This window comes from Choloepus didactylus, chromosome 1 (genome assembly GCF_015220235.1).
Source record: "Choloepus didactylus isolate mChoDid1 chromosome 1, mChoDid1.pri, whole genome shotgun sequence".
NCBI classification, from domain to species: Eukaryota; Metazoa; Chordata; class Mammalia; order Pilosa; family Megalonychidae; genus Choloepus; species Choloepus didactylus.
Window position 1 is genome coordinate 14514297 of NC_051307.1, and position 16827 is coordinate 14531123.

Below are 16827 nucleotides of genomic sequence, written 5' to 3' on the forward strand. Positions count from 1 at the left end.
TCAGAAATAGTCATAATCCTGAAAAAGAAAATAAAAACAACCTATAATATCATTTCTCTTTTAATATTTTGATATAAATGGTCCCCCTTTTCCCTCTATGTTAACAGGAATAAGATAAAAGTGTTCAGTAATGTTGTTTTTTAAAAATGTAATGATATAGAATGAATATTTTGTTATTAAGTATTCTTTCACAGCGTGAAAGGAAAAACATGAAACCACTGTTCATCCATAGAATGGCTGTTATTTAAAAACAGAAAATTACACGTTAGCAAGAATAGAAAGAAATAGGAATCCCCGTACATTGATAGTGGGAATGTAAAATGGTGCCACCACTGTGGAAAACGATTTAGAATTCCTCAGGAAATTAAACATAGAACTATTATACGACCTGGCAATCCCACTTCTAAGGTATTCAATTCCAAAAGAATTGAAAACAGGGACTCTAATTGATATTTGTACACCAACATTCATAGCATCATTATTCAGCATTATTATTCATCAGCATTATCATTCATTACTATTATTCATCATCATTATTCACAATTGTCAAACAATGAAAGCCACCCAAGTGTCCAACAACAGATAAATGGATAAACAAACTGTGGTATATACATACGGTGGAATATTATTCAGCTGTAAAAATGAATGAAATTCTGATACATGCAGATGAAAAATGTGGATGAACTTTAAAGACATCAGATTGAGTGAAATAAGCCAGACACAAAAGTACAAATATTGTGTGATTTCATTTCTATGAACTACCTAGAATAAGCAATTTCACAGAGACAGAAAGTGCATTATAGATTCCCAGGGGCTGGGAGCTGGGAAGAGGGACAGTTATTGCTTAATAGGCACAGAGATTCTGTTTGGGGTGATGGAAAAAATTTGGTTACAGATGGTGTTGGTGGCAGCACAAAATTGTGAATAAAATTAATACCACTGAATTGTACACTTGAAAGTTAAAATGGGAAATTTTGTGTTGTATGTATCTTACCACAATAAGTATTTTTTACAACCCATAAAACCATACAACACAAAGAATGAAACCTGATATTGTTGTATTCAGTTACTAGTAACATTCTAATAACATAGGTTCATCAAATGTAACTAATTTACCATATTACTACAAAATGTTAATAATAGGGAAAATATGAGGGAGGGGGTAATTCAAACTGCATACTTTCTGTGTAATTTTCTGTAAACCTAGAATTTCTTTAAAAAATAGTCTATTAAGAAAAAGAAAAGACAGCTGAGACTATTTATGGGTGATATGTTACCCTCCAAAATATAAGAAACTATAGTCTGGTCAACCAGAAGCCTACAATCACCCCCATTCTGCCTCTTTCAATTCAAGTAGACATGGCCCAGGAGAATGGCAAACTCTCTGGGGAAGTTATTCAAAGAATGCAAGTTCCCAGGATCTCTGAGTTCAAAATTACTACACTTGTTAATGGTGGTTACATAAACATATTTTCTTCTCCTTAAAAAAAAATTATTACAAACAATAATCATTATAGTGGCAGCCACAAATCATAATCCAAAGAGTTACACACTTCCCCAAATATGGCTTTCAGATTTCTGACATGAAGAAATTAATTTCCTGCTGGGGAGTGTTTCAGTTTGCTAAAGCTGCTGGACTGTAATATACTAGAAATGGGTTGGCTTCTCCACTGGGGAGTTGTTAGTGTTCTAGTTTGCTAATGCTGCCGGAATGCAAAACACCAGAAATGGACTGGCTTTTATACAGGGGGTTTATTTTGTTACACAGTTACAGTCTTAAGGCCATAAAATGTCCAAGGTAACACATCAACAATTGGGTACCTTCACTGGACGATGGCCAATGGCATCTGGAAAACCTCTGTTATCTGGGAAGGCACATGGCTGGCGTCTGCTCCAAAGTTCTGGTTTCAGAATGGCTTTCTCCCAGGACATTCCTCTCTAGGCCACAGCTCCTCTTCAAAATGTCACTCTCAGTTGCATTTGGGGCGTTTGTCCTCTCTTAGCTTCTCCGGAGCAAATGTCTGCTTTCAATGGCCATCTTCAGACTCGCTCATCTGCAGCTCCTCTCTCAGCTCTTGGGCGTTCTTCAGAGTGTCCCTCTTGGCTATAGCAGGCTCGCTCCTTCTGTCTGAGCTTATATAGTGCTCTAGTAAACTAATCAAGGCCCACACTGAATGGGTGGGGCCACACCTCCATGGAAACTATCCAGAGTTATCACCCACAGTTGGGTGGGGTGCATTTCCATGGAAACAAACTAATCCAAACGTTCCAACTTAATCCCCACTAATATGTCTGCCCTGACAAGATTGCATCAAAGAACATGGCTTTTTCTGGGGAACATAATATACACAAACCAGTACAATTAGTTTGCAAATTTTCAGTTCTAAGCCCATGAAAATGTCCAAATTAAGGCATCAACAGGATGATGCCTTCTCTGAGGAAAGGCTGCTGGCATCCGGGGTTCCTCTGTCACATGGAAGGCACATGGTGATGTCTGCTGGTCTGTCTGTCCTGGGTTCTGGTTTCAATGGCTGTCTCCAAAATGTCTCTGGGTATTTCTCTCTTAGCTTCTCTGAGCTCTCTGAGTTTCATCTGTCTTTTTATCCTCTCATAGAGGACTCTAGCAAGGGGATTAAGACCCACATTGAGTGGGCTGGGTCACGTCTCCATGGAAACCACCTAATCAAAGAGTCCCGTCCACAATAGGTCTGTACCCACAGGAATGGAGTAGAAGAACATGGGTTTTTCTGGGATACATAACAGATTCAAACCAGCATAGGGAGTGTAAAGGATTTCAACTCTGATTTGAATAAGTAGAGTACACAATATTGTACTATAATAACAACAGTAGTTTTATTCAAAAGTCTTTTATTAGAGGCCATACATACACTCAGATTTGTTCCTTGGTTTGTGTTCTCTGGCTAAATAGAATTTATATCAAAACTGGTGTACTTCTCAGTTTCTCTTCTCCTTTGAGAAATTCTTCACAATTTTCCTATTTCTCAAACGCTACTACCACCTTTCCCTGAGAAAATCCATAATTAAATTCAAATCAGCAAACATTTACTGAGTTTCAAATATGTCAGGCCCTGTGGGGGGAGGAGAGTGCTCAAATAACCATTTGAGGAAAAGATTGTTTGTTCCTTTTGGCAAATTCTCATTTAATTTTTGAGAAGGCATTAAAAGTAATAAAATGGATTACTTGTGTCTTTTGAGCCGTACTTTTTATACTGATTTTCTTCCCTCCAACTGCTGCCAGTATGCATTTTTTTGCCTTTCAGTCAAATAAGCCATTAGGAAATTTTGATGCAATTTGCAATACGCCAACCGAGAAATAACAAACGAAGCTGCAAGGCAAAAAAGCATTTATTTGCAATTTATTGCAATTCAGGGAGCATGGATTCAGTAGCAACTCAAATTGTGTCCAGTCTTGCCATTTCCAGGCAAGGGTTTTTAAAGAAAAAGTAGATTAGACAAGTTGTTTGTGGCTGCAGGATATTTGGGGTGCTCCAATTGTCTTTCAGTTTAGACAGTGTTCTAGTTTGCTAATGCGGCTAGAATGCAAAACACCAGAGATGGATTGGCTTTTATAAAAGGGGGTTATTTGGTTACAGAGTTACAGTCTTAAGGCCATAAAGTATCCAAGGCAACACATCAGCAATCAGGTACCTTTGCTGGAGGGTGGCCAATGGTGTCCAGAAAACCTCTGTTAGCTGGGAAGGCACTTGGCTGGCATCTGCTCCAAAGTCCTGGTTTCAAAATGGCTTTCTCCCAGGACGTTCCTCTCTAGGCTGCAGTTCCTCAAAAATGTCACTCTCAGTTGCTGTTGGGGCGTTTGTCCTCTCTTAGCTTCTCCGAAGCAAGAGTCTGCTTTCAACGGCCATCTCTCATCTGCAGCTCCTCTCTCTGCTTCTGTGCATTCTTCAAAGTGTCCCTCTTGGCTGTAGCAACCTTGCTCCTTCTGTCTGAGCTTGTATGGTGCTCCAGTAAACTAATTAAGGCCCATGCTGAATGAGCGGGGCCACACCTCCACGGAAACTATCCAATCAGAGTCATCACCCACAGTTGGGTGGGTCGCATCTCCATGAAAACACTCAAAGAATTACAATCTAATCAATACTGATATGTCTGCCCACAGAAGATTACATCAAAGATAATGGTGTTTTGGGGGACATAATACATTCGAAGGGGCACAGATAGTTAGGAGTTCTTTATCCTGTGGTTTGTTTATGGTGTCCACATAACCTTAGGGTTTTGAGGAACAGTGTTGCTTGAGGCTTTGCATGTTTTGGGATTTTGTGATATATGGCTGATTTTTGCCTAAGAGTAATCTCCAGAATGGCCTCCCAACTCTATTTTAAAATTCCTTAGCCACAGTAACTCTATTTTGTTTTATTTCTTTTTACAAATATGAGATTTTTTAAAATAAGTTTTTCTTCCTGAGTTAGCAGGAAGAAAGATCCATTAAAATAGCATGATTAGGTCCCATAAAATAAATAAATTGCAACATATAAAATAAAGAAATTGTAAGATATTTTTATAACACTTTTCCTTTCTTGTATATTTATTTCCTAAATCAGTCTATCCCTTCTTTCAAGGTATACAATCAAAAGACAACCAGCTTGTCATTACCGTAAAGGAGAGGCTACACTTGAATATAATTGTGCCTGAGAGTCTCCCGCTGAGTACCTCTTTGTTGCTCAGATGTGGCCCTCTCTGTCTCTAACTGATCCACTTCGGCAGGTGAACTCACTGCCCTCTCCTCTACGTGGGGCCCGACTCCCAGTGGTGTAAATCTCCCTGGCAATGCAGGATATGACTCCCGGGGATGAATCTGGTCCCAGCATCGTGGGATTGAGAATATCTTCTTGACCAAAAGGGGGATGCAAAATGAGACAAAATAGTTTCAGTGGCTGAGAGATTTCAAATGGAGTCGAGCAGTCACTCTGGTGGACATTCTTATGCACATATAGATAACACCTCTTAGGTTTTAATGTATTGGAATAGCTAGAAGTAAATACCTGAAACTACCAAACTCCAACCCAATAGTCTGGACTCCTGAAGATGATTATATAATAATGCAGATTACAAGGCTTGACAGTGTGATTGTGAAAACCTTGTGGATCACACTTCCTTTATCTAGTGTATGGATGGATGAGTAGAAAAATGGGGATAAAAACTAAATGACAAATAGGGTGGGTTGGGGAGGATGGCTTGGGTGTTCTTTTCTTACTTTTATTTTTTATTCTTATTCTGATTCTTTCTGATGTAAGGAAAATGTTATAGATTGTGGTGATGAATGCATAAATATATGATTTCCTGGGTGGAACTAGATGAACTGATTCTGAAATTCATATGTAAACAAGAATAGCCAGGCAAATAGCTATAAATAAGAATAATGAGTAGCCAGGCAAATAGCTATAAATAAGAATAATGAGGGGGCTTTGTCCTATTAGATATGAAAACCTATAAATAACAGCAAACACTTAATTAGCACTGTGCAACCAGGACTATTCATTTACTATTCACGATGAGCTTACACCAGAGGCTGATGACTATGAGCATTTTTCAGACGACAGATCATGTTTGAGATTACTAAACTGGAAAGGAGTGGCTCCTGGGGTGGAACAGGCTTCCTGCGTGCAGAGGCTGAGCTCTCCTCTGCTCTGCTCTGTTCGTGCTCTCCTTGTCACCCTGGCTCGTGAATTGACAAATGGACCTGTGGAGCCCAAGAGAAGGTAGGGGTCCCACTTCACATCAGGAGACAAAGGATGGAATATGTTCTAATGGTGCGGGGACAAGGGAAAACATCCAACAAGAAATAAAGTTGAATCTTGACCTCACAGTTTAAACAAAATAAATTCTGGCTGGATTGAAAATTTAATGCAAAAATGAAATCATGAAGTCTTCAGAAGAAAGAATGGGAGTTTTATTTTCTTTAAATAATGTGAAAAGAGGGTGTCCTTTAAAACATGACATAACTGCATGAAAATTTTAAATGTCTGTGTCAAAAACAAAAAAAGTAAAAAGAAAAAAACCCTGTACCCTAAACAGAGTAAAAACAAAACAAAAAAACACAAATATGGTGATGGTAGCACAACAATGTGAATGTAATTAATAGCACTGAAATACATACCTGAACGTGGCTAAAAGGGGAAATTTCAGGTTGTATATATGTTACTAGAAGAAAAATAAAAATAAAAGAATACATGGAATTGCACAACATAAGCAGTGAGCCCTAAGTTAAACCATGGACTATAGCTAATAGTACAATAATAAAAATGTGCCTTCATCAATTATAACAAATGCTCCACACAATACAAGGTGTTAATAATAGGATGGGAGGCGGGGCAATATGGCAGACTGGTGAGCTGTAACTTTTAGTTACTCCTCCAGGAAAGTAGGTAAAAAGCCAGGAACTGCGTGGAATGGACACCACAGAGCAATCTGTCTTTGGGCATACTTCATACAACACTCATGAAAATGTCGAACTGCTGAGATCAGCGAAATCTGTAAGTTTTTGCGGCCAGGGGACCCGCGCCCCTCCCTGCCAGGCTCAGTCCCGTGGGAGGAGGGGCTGCCAGCTCCGGGAAGGAGAAGGGAGAACTGCAGTGGTAGCCCTTCTCGGAAACTCATTCTACTGATCCATACTCTAACCAAACCATAGATAGACTGAGACCAGACACCAGAGAATCTGAGAGCTGCCAGCCCAGCAGAGAGGAGACAGGCATAGAAAAAAAAAAATAACACGAAAAACTCCAAAATAAAAGCAGAGGATTTTTGGAGTTCTGGTGAACACAGAAAGGGGAAGGGCGGAGCTCAGGCCTTGAAGCGCATATGCAAATCCCGAAGAAAAGCTGATCTCTCTGCCCTGTGCACCTTTCCTTAATGGCCCTGGTTGCTTTGTCTATTAGCATTTCAATAACCCATTAGATCTCTGAGGAGGGCCCTTTTTTTTTTTTTTTTTAATCCTTTTTTCTTTCTCTAAAACAATTACTCTAAGAAACCCAATACAGAAAGCTTCAAAGAATTGCAATTTGGGCACGTCAAGTCAAGAGCAGAACTAAGAGAGCTCTGTGACAAAAGGCAATTATCCAGTGGCTGAGAAAATTCACTAAACACCACAACTTCCCAAGAAAAGGGGGGTGTCCGCTCACAGCCACCATCCTGGTGGACAGGAAACACTCCTGCCCATCACCAGCCCCATAGCCCAGAGCTGCCCCAGACAACCCAGTGTGACAGAAGTGCTTCAAATAACAGGCACACACCACAAAACTGGGCGTGGACATTAGCATTCCCTGCAACCTCAGCTGATTGTCCCAGAGTTGGGAAGGTGGAGCAGTGTGAATTAACAAAGCCCCATTCAGCCATCATTTGAGCAGACTGGGAGCCTCCCTACACAGCCCAGCAGCCCAGAACTGCCCTGGGGGTACGGCACTCACCTGTGACATAGCACAGTCATCCCTCAACAGAGGACCCGGGGTGCACGGCCTGGAAGAGGGGTCCACTTGCAAGTCTCAGGAGCCATACGCCAATACCAAGGACTTGTGGGTCAGTGGCAGAGACAAACTGTGGCAGGACTGAACTGAAGGATTAGACTATTGCAGCAGCTTTAAAACTCTAAGATCATCAGGGAGATTTGATTGTTAGGGCCACCCCCCCCCTCCCCGACTGCCCAGAAACACACCGCACATACAGGGCAGGCAACACCAACTACACACGCAAGCTTGGTACACCAATTGGGCCCCACAAGACTCACTCCCCCACTCACCAAAAAGGCTAAGCAGGGGAGAACTGGCTTGTGGAGAACAGGTGGCTCGTGGACGCCACCTGCTGGTTAGTTAGAGAAAGTGTACTCCACGAAGCTGTAGATCTGATAAATTAGAGATAAGGACTTCAATAGGTCTACAAACCCTAAAAGAACCCTATCAAGTTCAGCAAATGCCACGAGGCCAAAAACAACAGAAAATTATAAAGCATATGAAAAAACCAGACAATATGGATAACCCAAGCCCAAGCACCCAAATCAAAAGACCAGAAGAGACACAGCACCTAGAGCAGCTACTCAAAGAACTAAAGATGAACAATGAGACCATAGTACGGGATATGAAGGAAATCAAGAAGACCCTAGAAGAGCATAAAGAAGACATTGCAAGACTAAATAAAAAAATGGATGATCTTATGGAAATTAAAGAAACTGTTGACCAAATTAAAAAGATTCTGGACACTCATAGTACAAGACTAGAGGAAGTTGAACAACGAATCAGTGACCTTGAAGATGACAGAATGGAAAATGGAAGCATAAAAGAAAGAATGGGGAAAAAAATTGAAAAAATCGAAATGGACCTCAGGGATATGATAGATAATATGAAACATCCAAATATAAGACTCATTGGTGTCCCAGAAGGGGAAGAAAAGGGTAAAGGTCTAGGAAGAGTATTCAAAGAAATTGTTGGGGAAAACTTCCCAAATCTTCTAAACAACATAAATACACAAATCATAAATGCTCAGCGAACTCCAAATAGAATAAATCCAAATAAAACCACTCCGAGACATATACTGATCACACTGTCAAACACAGAAGAGAAGGAGCAAGTTCTGAAAGCAGCAAGAGAAAAGCAATTCACCACATACAAAGGAAACAGCATAAGACTAAGTAGTGACTACTCAGCAGCCACCATGGAGGTGAGAAGGCAGTGGCACGATATATTTAAAATTCTGAGTGAGAAAAATTTCCAGCCAAGAATACTTTATCCAGCAAAGCTCTCCTTCAAATTTGAGGGAGAGCTTAAATTTTTCACAGACAAACAAATGCTGAGAGAATTTGCTAACAAGAGACCTGCCCTACTGGAGATACTAAAGGGAGCCCTACAGACAGAGAAACAAAGACAGGACAGAGAGACTTGGAGAAAGGTTCAGTACTAAAGAGATTCGGTATGGGTACAATAAAGGATATTAATAGAGAGAGGGAAAAATATGGCAAACATAAACCAAAGGATAAGATGGCCAATTCAAGAAATGCCTTCACGGTTTTAACGTTGAATGTAAATGGATTAAACTCCCCAATTAAAAGATATAGATTCGCAGAATGGATCAAAAAAAATGAACCATCAATATGTTGCATACAAGAGACTCATCTTAGACACAGGGACACAAAGAAACTGAAAGTGAAAGGATGGAAAAAAATATTTCATGCAAGCTACAGCCAAAAGAAAGCAGGTGTAGCAACATTAATCTCAGATAAAATAGACTTCAAATGCAGGGATGTTTTGAGAGACAAAGAAGGCCACTACATACTAATAAAAGGGGCAATTCAGCAAGAAGAAATAACAATCGTAAATGTCTATGCGCCCAATCAAGGTGCCACAAAATACATGAGAGAAACACTGGCAAAACTAAAGGAAGCAATTGATGTTTCCACAATAATTGTGGGAGACTTCAACACATCACTCTCTCCTATAGATAGATCAACCAGACAGAAGACCAATAAGGAAATTGAAAACCTAAACAATCTGATAAATGAATTAGATTTAACAGACATATACAGGACATTACATCCCAAATCACCAGGATACACATACTTTTCTAGTGCTCATGGAACTTTCTCCAGAATAGATCATATGCTGGGACATAAAACAAGCCTCAATAAATTTAAAAAGATTGAAATTATTCAAAGCACATTCTCTGACCACAATGGAATACAATTAGAAGTCAATAACCATCAGAGACTTAGAAAATTCACAAATACCTGGAGGTTAAACAACACACTCCTAAACAATCAGTGGGTTAAAGAAGAGATAGCAAGAGAAATTGCTAAATATATAGAGACGAATGAAAATGAGAACACAACATACCAAAACCTATGGGATGCAGCAAAAGCAGTGCTAAGGGGGAAATTTATAGCACTAAACGCATATATTAAAAAGGAAGAAAGAGCCAAAATCAAAGAACTAATGGATCAACTGAAGAAGCTAGAAAATGAACAGCAAACCAATCCTAAACCAAGTACAAGAAAAGAAATAACAAGGATTAAAGCAGAAATAAATGACATAGAGAACAAAAAACAATAGAGAGGATAAAGATCACCAAAAGTTGGTTCTTTGAGAAGATCAACAAGATTGACAAGCCCCTAGCTAGACTGACAAAATCAAAAAGAGAGAAGACCCATATAAACAAAATAATGAATGAAAAAGGTGACATAACTGCAGATCCTGAAGAAATTAAAAAAAATTATAAGAGGATATTATGAACAACTGTATGGCAACAAACTGGACAATGTAGAAGAAATGGACAATTTCCTGGAAACATGAACAACCTAGACTGACCAGAGAAGAAATAGAAGACCTCAACCAACCCATCACAAGCAAAGAGATCCAATCAGTCATCAAAAATCTTCCCACAAATAAATGCCCAGGGCCAGATGGCTTCACAGGGGAATTCTACCAAACTTTCCAGAAAGAACTGACACCAATCTTACTCAAACTCTTCCAAAACATTGAAAAAAATGGAACACTACCTAACTCATTTTATGAAGCTAACATCAATCTAATACCAAAACCAGGCAAAGATGCTACAAAAAAGGAAAACTACCGGCCAATCTCCCTAATGAATATAGATGCAAAAATCCTCAACAAAATACTTGCAAATCGAATCCAAAGACACATTAAAAAAATCATACACCATGACCAAGTGGGGTTCATTCCAGGCATGCAAGGATGGTTCAACATAAGAAAAACAATCAATGTATTACAACACATTAAAAACTCGAAAGGGAAAAATCAATTGATCATCTCAATAGATGCTGAAAAAGCATTTGACAAAATCCAACATCCCTTTTTGATAAAAACACTTCAAAAGGTAGGAATTGAAGGAAACTTCCTCAACATGATAAAGAACATATATGAAAAACCCACAGCCAGCATAGTACTCAATGGTGAGAGACTGAAAGCCTTCCCTCTAAGATCAGGAACAAGACAAGGATGCCCGCTGTCACCACTGTTATTCAACATTGTGCTGGAAGTGCTAGCCAGGGCAATCCGGCAAGACAAAGAAATAAAAGGCATCCAAATTGGAAAAGAAGAAGTAAAACTGTCATTGTTTGCAGATGATATGATCTTATATCTAGAAAACCCTGAGAAATCAACGATACACCTACTAGAGCTAATAAACAAATTTAGCAAAGTAGCGGGATACAAGATTAATGCACATAAGTCAGTAATGTTTCTATATGCTAGAAATGAACAAACTGAAGAGACACTCAAGAAAAAGATACCATTTTCAATAGCAACTAAAAAAATCAAGTACCTAGGAATAAACTTAACCAAAGAGGTAAAAGACCTATACAAAGAAAACTACATAACTCTACTAAAAGAAATAGAAGGGGACCTTAAAAGATGGAAAAATATTCCAAGTTCATGCATAGGAAGGCTAAATGTCATTAAGATGTCAATTCTACCCAAACTCATCTACAGATTCAATGCAATCCCAATCAAAATTCCAACAACCTACTTTGCAGACTTGGAAAAGCTAGTTATCAAATTTATTTGGAAAGGGAAGATGCCTCGAATTGCTAAAGACACTCTAAAAAAGAAAAACGAAGTGGGAGGACTTACACTCCCTGACTTTGAAGCTTATTATAAAGCCACAGTTGCCAAAACAGGATGGTACTGGCACAAAGATAGACGTATAGATCAATGGAATCGAATTGAGAATTCAGAGATAGACCCTCAGATCTATGGCCGACTGATCTTTGATAAGGCCCCCAAAGTCACCGAACTGAGCCATAATGGTCTTTTCAACAAATGGGGCTGGGAGAGTTGGATATCCATATCCAAAAGAATGAAAGAGGACCCCTACCTCACTCCCTACACAAAAATTAACTCAAAATGGACCAAAGATCTCAACATAAAAGAAAGTACCATAAAACTCCTAGAAGATAATGTAGGAAAACATCGTCAAGACCTTGTATTAGGCGGCCACTTCCTACACTTTACACCCAAAGCACAAGCAACAAAAGAGAAAATAGATAAATGGGAACTCCTCAAGCTTAGAAGTTTCTGCACCTCAAAGGAATTTCTCAAAAAGGTCAAGAGGCAGCCAACTCAATGGGAAAAAATTTTTGGAAACCGTGTATCTGACAAAAGACTGATATCTTGCATATACAAAGAAATCCTACAACTCAATGACAATAGTACAGACAGCCCAATTATAAAATGGGCAAAAGATATGAAAAGACAGTTCTCTGAAGAGGAAATACAAATGGCCAAGAAACACATGAAAAAATGTTCAGCTTCACTAGCTATTAGAGAGATGCAAATTAAGACCACAATGAGATACCATCTAACACCGGTTAGAATGGCTGCCATTAAACAAACAGGAAACTACAAATGCTGGAGGGGATGTGGAGAAATTGGAACTCTTATTCATTGTTGGTGGGACTGTATAATGGTTCAGCCACTCTGGAAGTCAGTCTGGCAGTTCCTTAGAAAACTAGATATAGAGCTACCATTCGATCCAGCGATTGCACTTCTCGGTATATACCCGGAAGATCGGAAAGCAGTGACACGAACAGATATCTGCACGCCAATGTTCATAGCAGCATTATTCACAATTGCCAAGAGATGGAAACAACCCAAATGTCCTTCAACAGATGAGTGGATAAATAAAATGTGGTATATACACACGATGGAATACTACGCGGCAGTAAGAAGGAACGATCTGGTGAAACATATGACAACATGGATGAACCTTGAAGACATAATGCTGAGCGAAATAAGCCAGGCACAAAAAGAGAAATATTATATGCTACCACTAATGTGAACTTTGAAAAATGTAAAACAAATGGTTTATAATGTAGAATGTAGGGGAACTAGCAGTAGAGAGCAATTAAGGAAGGGGGAACAATAATCCAAGAAGAACAGATAAGCTATTTAACGTTCTGGGGATGCCCAGGAATGACTATGGTCTGTTAATTTCTGATGGATATAGTAGGAACAAGTTCACAGAAATGTTGCTATATTATGTAACTTTCTTGGGGTAAAGTAGGAACATGTTGGAAGTTAAGCAGTTATCTTAGGTTAGTTGTCTTTTTCTTACTCCCTTGTTATGGTCTCTTTGAAATGTTCTTTTATTGTATGTTTGTTTTCTTTTTAACTTTTTTTTTCATACAGTTGATTTAAAAAAGAAGGGAAAGTTAAAAAAAAAAAAAAAGAAAAAAGAAAAACAAGGAAAAAAAAAAGATGTAGTGCCCCCTTGAGGAGCCTGTGGAGAATGCAGGGGTATTCGCCTACCCCACCTCCATGGTTGCTAACATGACCACAGACATAGGGGACTGGTGGTTTGATGGGTTGAGCCCTCTACCATAAGTTTTACCCTTGGGAAGACGGTTGCTGCAAAGGAGAGGCTAGGCCTCCCTATATTTGTGCCTAAGAGTCTCCTCCTGAATGCCTCTTTGTTGCTCAGATGTGGCCCTCTCTCTCTGGCTAAGCCAACTTGAAAGGTGAAATCACTGCCCTCCCCCCTACGTGGGATCAGACACCCAGGGGAGTGAATCTCCCTGGCAACGTGGAATATGACTCCCGGGGAGGAATGTAGACCTGGCATCGTGGGACGGAGAACATCTTCTTGACCAAAAGGGGGATGTGAAAGGAAATGAAATAAGCTTCAGTGGCAGAGAGATTCCAAAACGAGCTGAGAGATCACTCTGGTGGGCACTCTTACGCACAATTTAGACAACCCTTTTTAGGTTCTAAAGAATTGGGGTAGCTGGTGGTGGATAACTGAAACTATCAAACTACAACCCAGAACCCATGAATCTCAAAGACAGTTGTATAAAAATGTAGCTTATGAGGGGTGACAATGGGATTGGGAAAGCCATAAGGACCAACTGCACTTTGTCTAGTTTATGGATGGATGTGTAGAAAAGTAGGGGAAGGAAACAAACAGACAAAGGTACCCAGTGTTCTTTTTTACTTCAATTGCTCTTTTTCACTCTAATTATTATTTTTGTTATTTTTGTGTGTGTGCTAATGAAGGTGTCAGGGATTGATTTAGGTGATGAATGTACAACTATGTAATGGTACTGTAAACAATCGAAAGTACAATTTGTTTTGTATGACTGCGTGGTATGTGAATATATCTCAATAAAATGATGATAAAAAAATAATAGGATGGTATATGGGAATCCTATATAAAGCAAGATTGTTCCATAAACCTAAAACTTCACTAATTTAAAAAAACACCAACAAAAACAAATTACTAAGTGGGCATACATAATTAAGACATATCTCAGACAAAGGGCTAATTATCTCATACTTGAAGTGCTCCTACAAATCAGTAAGAAAAGGACCAAACTCTCAATTGAAATACCGGCAAAGGATATGAAGAGAGGGTCCAGAAAATTAAACTAAAATGGACCTTAAACATATGGAAAAAAATCCTCGACCAAACTCAAAATAAGAGAAATAACAATGAAAGCCACAATGAGAAATAAGTTTTTAACAATCAAGGAAATAGCACATTATATTGAAACAATGCCTGACACATAATAGGTGACCCCAAATCTGTGTGGAGTGAATGTGCAAGAGGGTGTGAAATAAGGTGGAACAAGACAGGTAAAATGTCAATATTTATAAAGCTGAATAACTTGGATTTGTTATATTATTTTCTCCATTTTTGTGCTTGAAACTTTCTAGAATAAAAACTTGACATACATATGGAGATATTTAATATAAATATATAATATAGAATTTATATATTATAGCATTATTATGTGTAAATAAATGTTCTATTATCACATCACATTATGCTATATAATATATGGGGGTCCATTTGTGTGCATTTTCATGGATATCTACGGAAGGACACAGCAAGAACTTTTGACAGGTTTCCTAGGAGGAGCCCTGCATAGCAGGTGCAGAGGTAGGTAAGGAAGTTATACTTCACATGATACCCTTTGAACGCTATACTAGTTAGGGTTCTCTAGGGAAACAGAATCAATGAGAGAGATCTATGAGTATAAGATTTATAAAAGTGACTCACGCAACTGTGGGTATGCATGAGTCCAAATTCCGTAGGGCAGTCAGCAAACTGGCAACTCCAATGAAGATGCTCGATGAACTCCTCAGGAAATGAACTGGCAACTTCAACGAACTTCTCAGGAAACGCTTCACTGGGCAGCTGAAGAAGTGAAGGTCCTCTATCTGTCTCGCTTAAAAGTCTTCAATTAATTGTTTGGATTTAATCCAGCCAACCGCATTCTCTCACTGTGGAAGACGCACCCTTCATTGAGTCATCAGTCACAGCTGCAGCCAACTGACTGATGATTTAATAAACCAGCCTGTTGGTTTGTTAACCAGCCACAAACGTCCTTGCAGTAATGTTTATGCCAGTGCTTGCCTGACCAGACAGCTGGGTATCATCACGTGGCCAAGTTGATACATGAACCTAACCATCACAAACGCCTTGAATTCCATAGCTCTGAAAGTATTACCTATTCGAAATTCACCTTAAAAAATCAAGCAGCCCTTTTTTGCGTGGTTTATTTTCCATGGCTCACCACAAACTTGGTCAGGTGCAAACTTGATATTTTTGAGTTCTGATCATCCCAGCCTTCCAGAAAGCACAAAAGAAAACACATTGTTTATACTTCAAATCACAAATATTGATCAGACAGCTTTGGATTCTCTTAAAAGACTTCTATGGAGCATAAGAATGATGGAACTAGCCAAGAAGCCAATGATAAACTGGTCTTGAAGGCCATTCAAGATGTGCTGAAAGAAAAACTGCATAAAAAGGGTGTTCGTATTTTGACTGGATTGGGAAAATACTTTAAACAGTTGGATAAGGAAGGAAATGGACTTTTAGATATGGCAGATTTTAAGCAAGCTCTAAAAGTATTTCATTTAGAAGTGTCTGAAAAGGATTTTGAGTCATTGTGGCTAATTTTGAATGGCAATTGCAATGGCAAGGTTGATTATGGAGAATTCACACGTGCCTTTATTGGTGAAATGAATGAATATAGGAAATCATTTGTTCCAAAGGCATTTATGAAACTGGATTTCAACAAAATTGGCAGAGTGCCTATTATAGACATAAGAAAATGTTATCGTGCAAAGAAGCACCTGCAAGTAATTTCAGGTCATTTCACAGAAGAAGAAATCAAATCATTGTTTCTAGAAACATTAAAAGATGCTTGCAGCAAGTCTGATGAAGTGTAATATTGTGACATTGAAGATTGCTATGAAAGTCTACGTATGGGGATAGTAGATGATGAAGATTTTGTTAATATCTTGCAGACTCCGTGGAGGATTTAGTTTTTTAAAATGTGGCACCAGGACTAAACATTTTATAGGAGAGATGAATTGAATATAAAATATGATAAAACACTGGAATGTATTCTTTGGGGACTCCATTTATTCTGTCCCTACCCCCCCCCCCAAAAAAAAATTGTCAGGAAAGAGAAATATTCAGAAAGCTAGAAGTAAGGATGTTTGTGTGTGTCTGTCTGTGTGTGTGTGTGTGTTTAAGTGCCTACATGTTTATAAAGATATATTTTTTGATTTACTATTTATCGTGAATCTATTTGAGAGGTAATTTTTAAATAAGAAGTTGCACCTGCATCAAGCAAGCTTTATGGGGGAGTATATGCAGTAACCGGGTTTCCTGTCTTTTCGCATTGTACTTTGGGTAACTCTTCCCCAAATGTAATTGCCACCATTCTTAATTGGATGAACTGGAATTGGCCCCAAAGCCTATTCAACTGAAATAGTTCAGCTTGTTTTAAACATTTGAAAAGGTTAAAGGAATTAAAGCATACGCAAGGGAAAA

At 38.8% G+C, this 16827-nt stretch overlaps 1 protein-coding gene across 1 annotated transcript; it reads left to right on the forward strand.

Annotated features, from left to right (window-relative positions):
• The first annotated feature begins 15698 nt into the window (after window positions 1-15698).
• On the forward strand, window positions 15699-16217 carry LOC119512084 (calcyphosin-2-like). The gene has a single exon (XM_037806936.1). The coding sequence runs from the start codon at window positions 15699-15701 to the stop codon at window positions 16215-16217; it is 519 nt and encodes a 172-aa protein (XP_037662864.1).
• The last annotated feature ends 610 nt before the right edge of the window (window positions 16218-16827 follow it).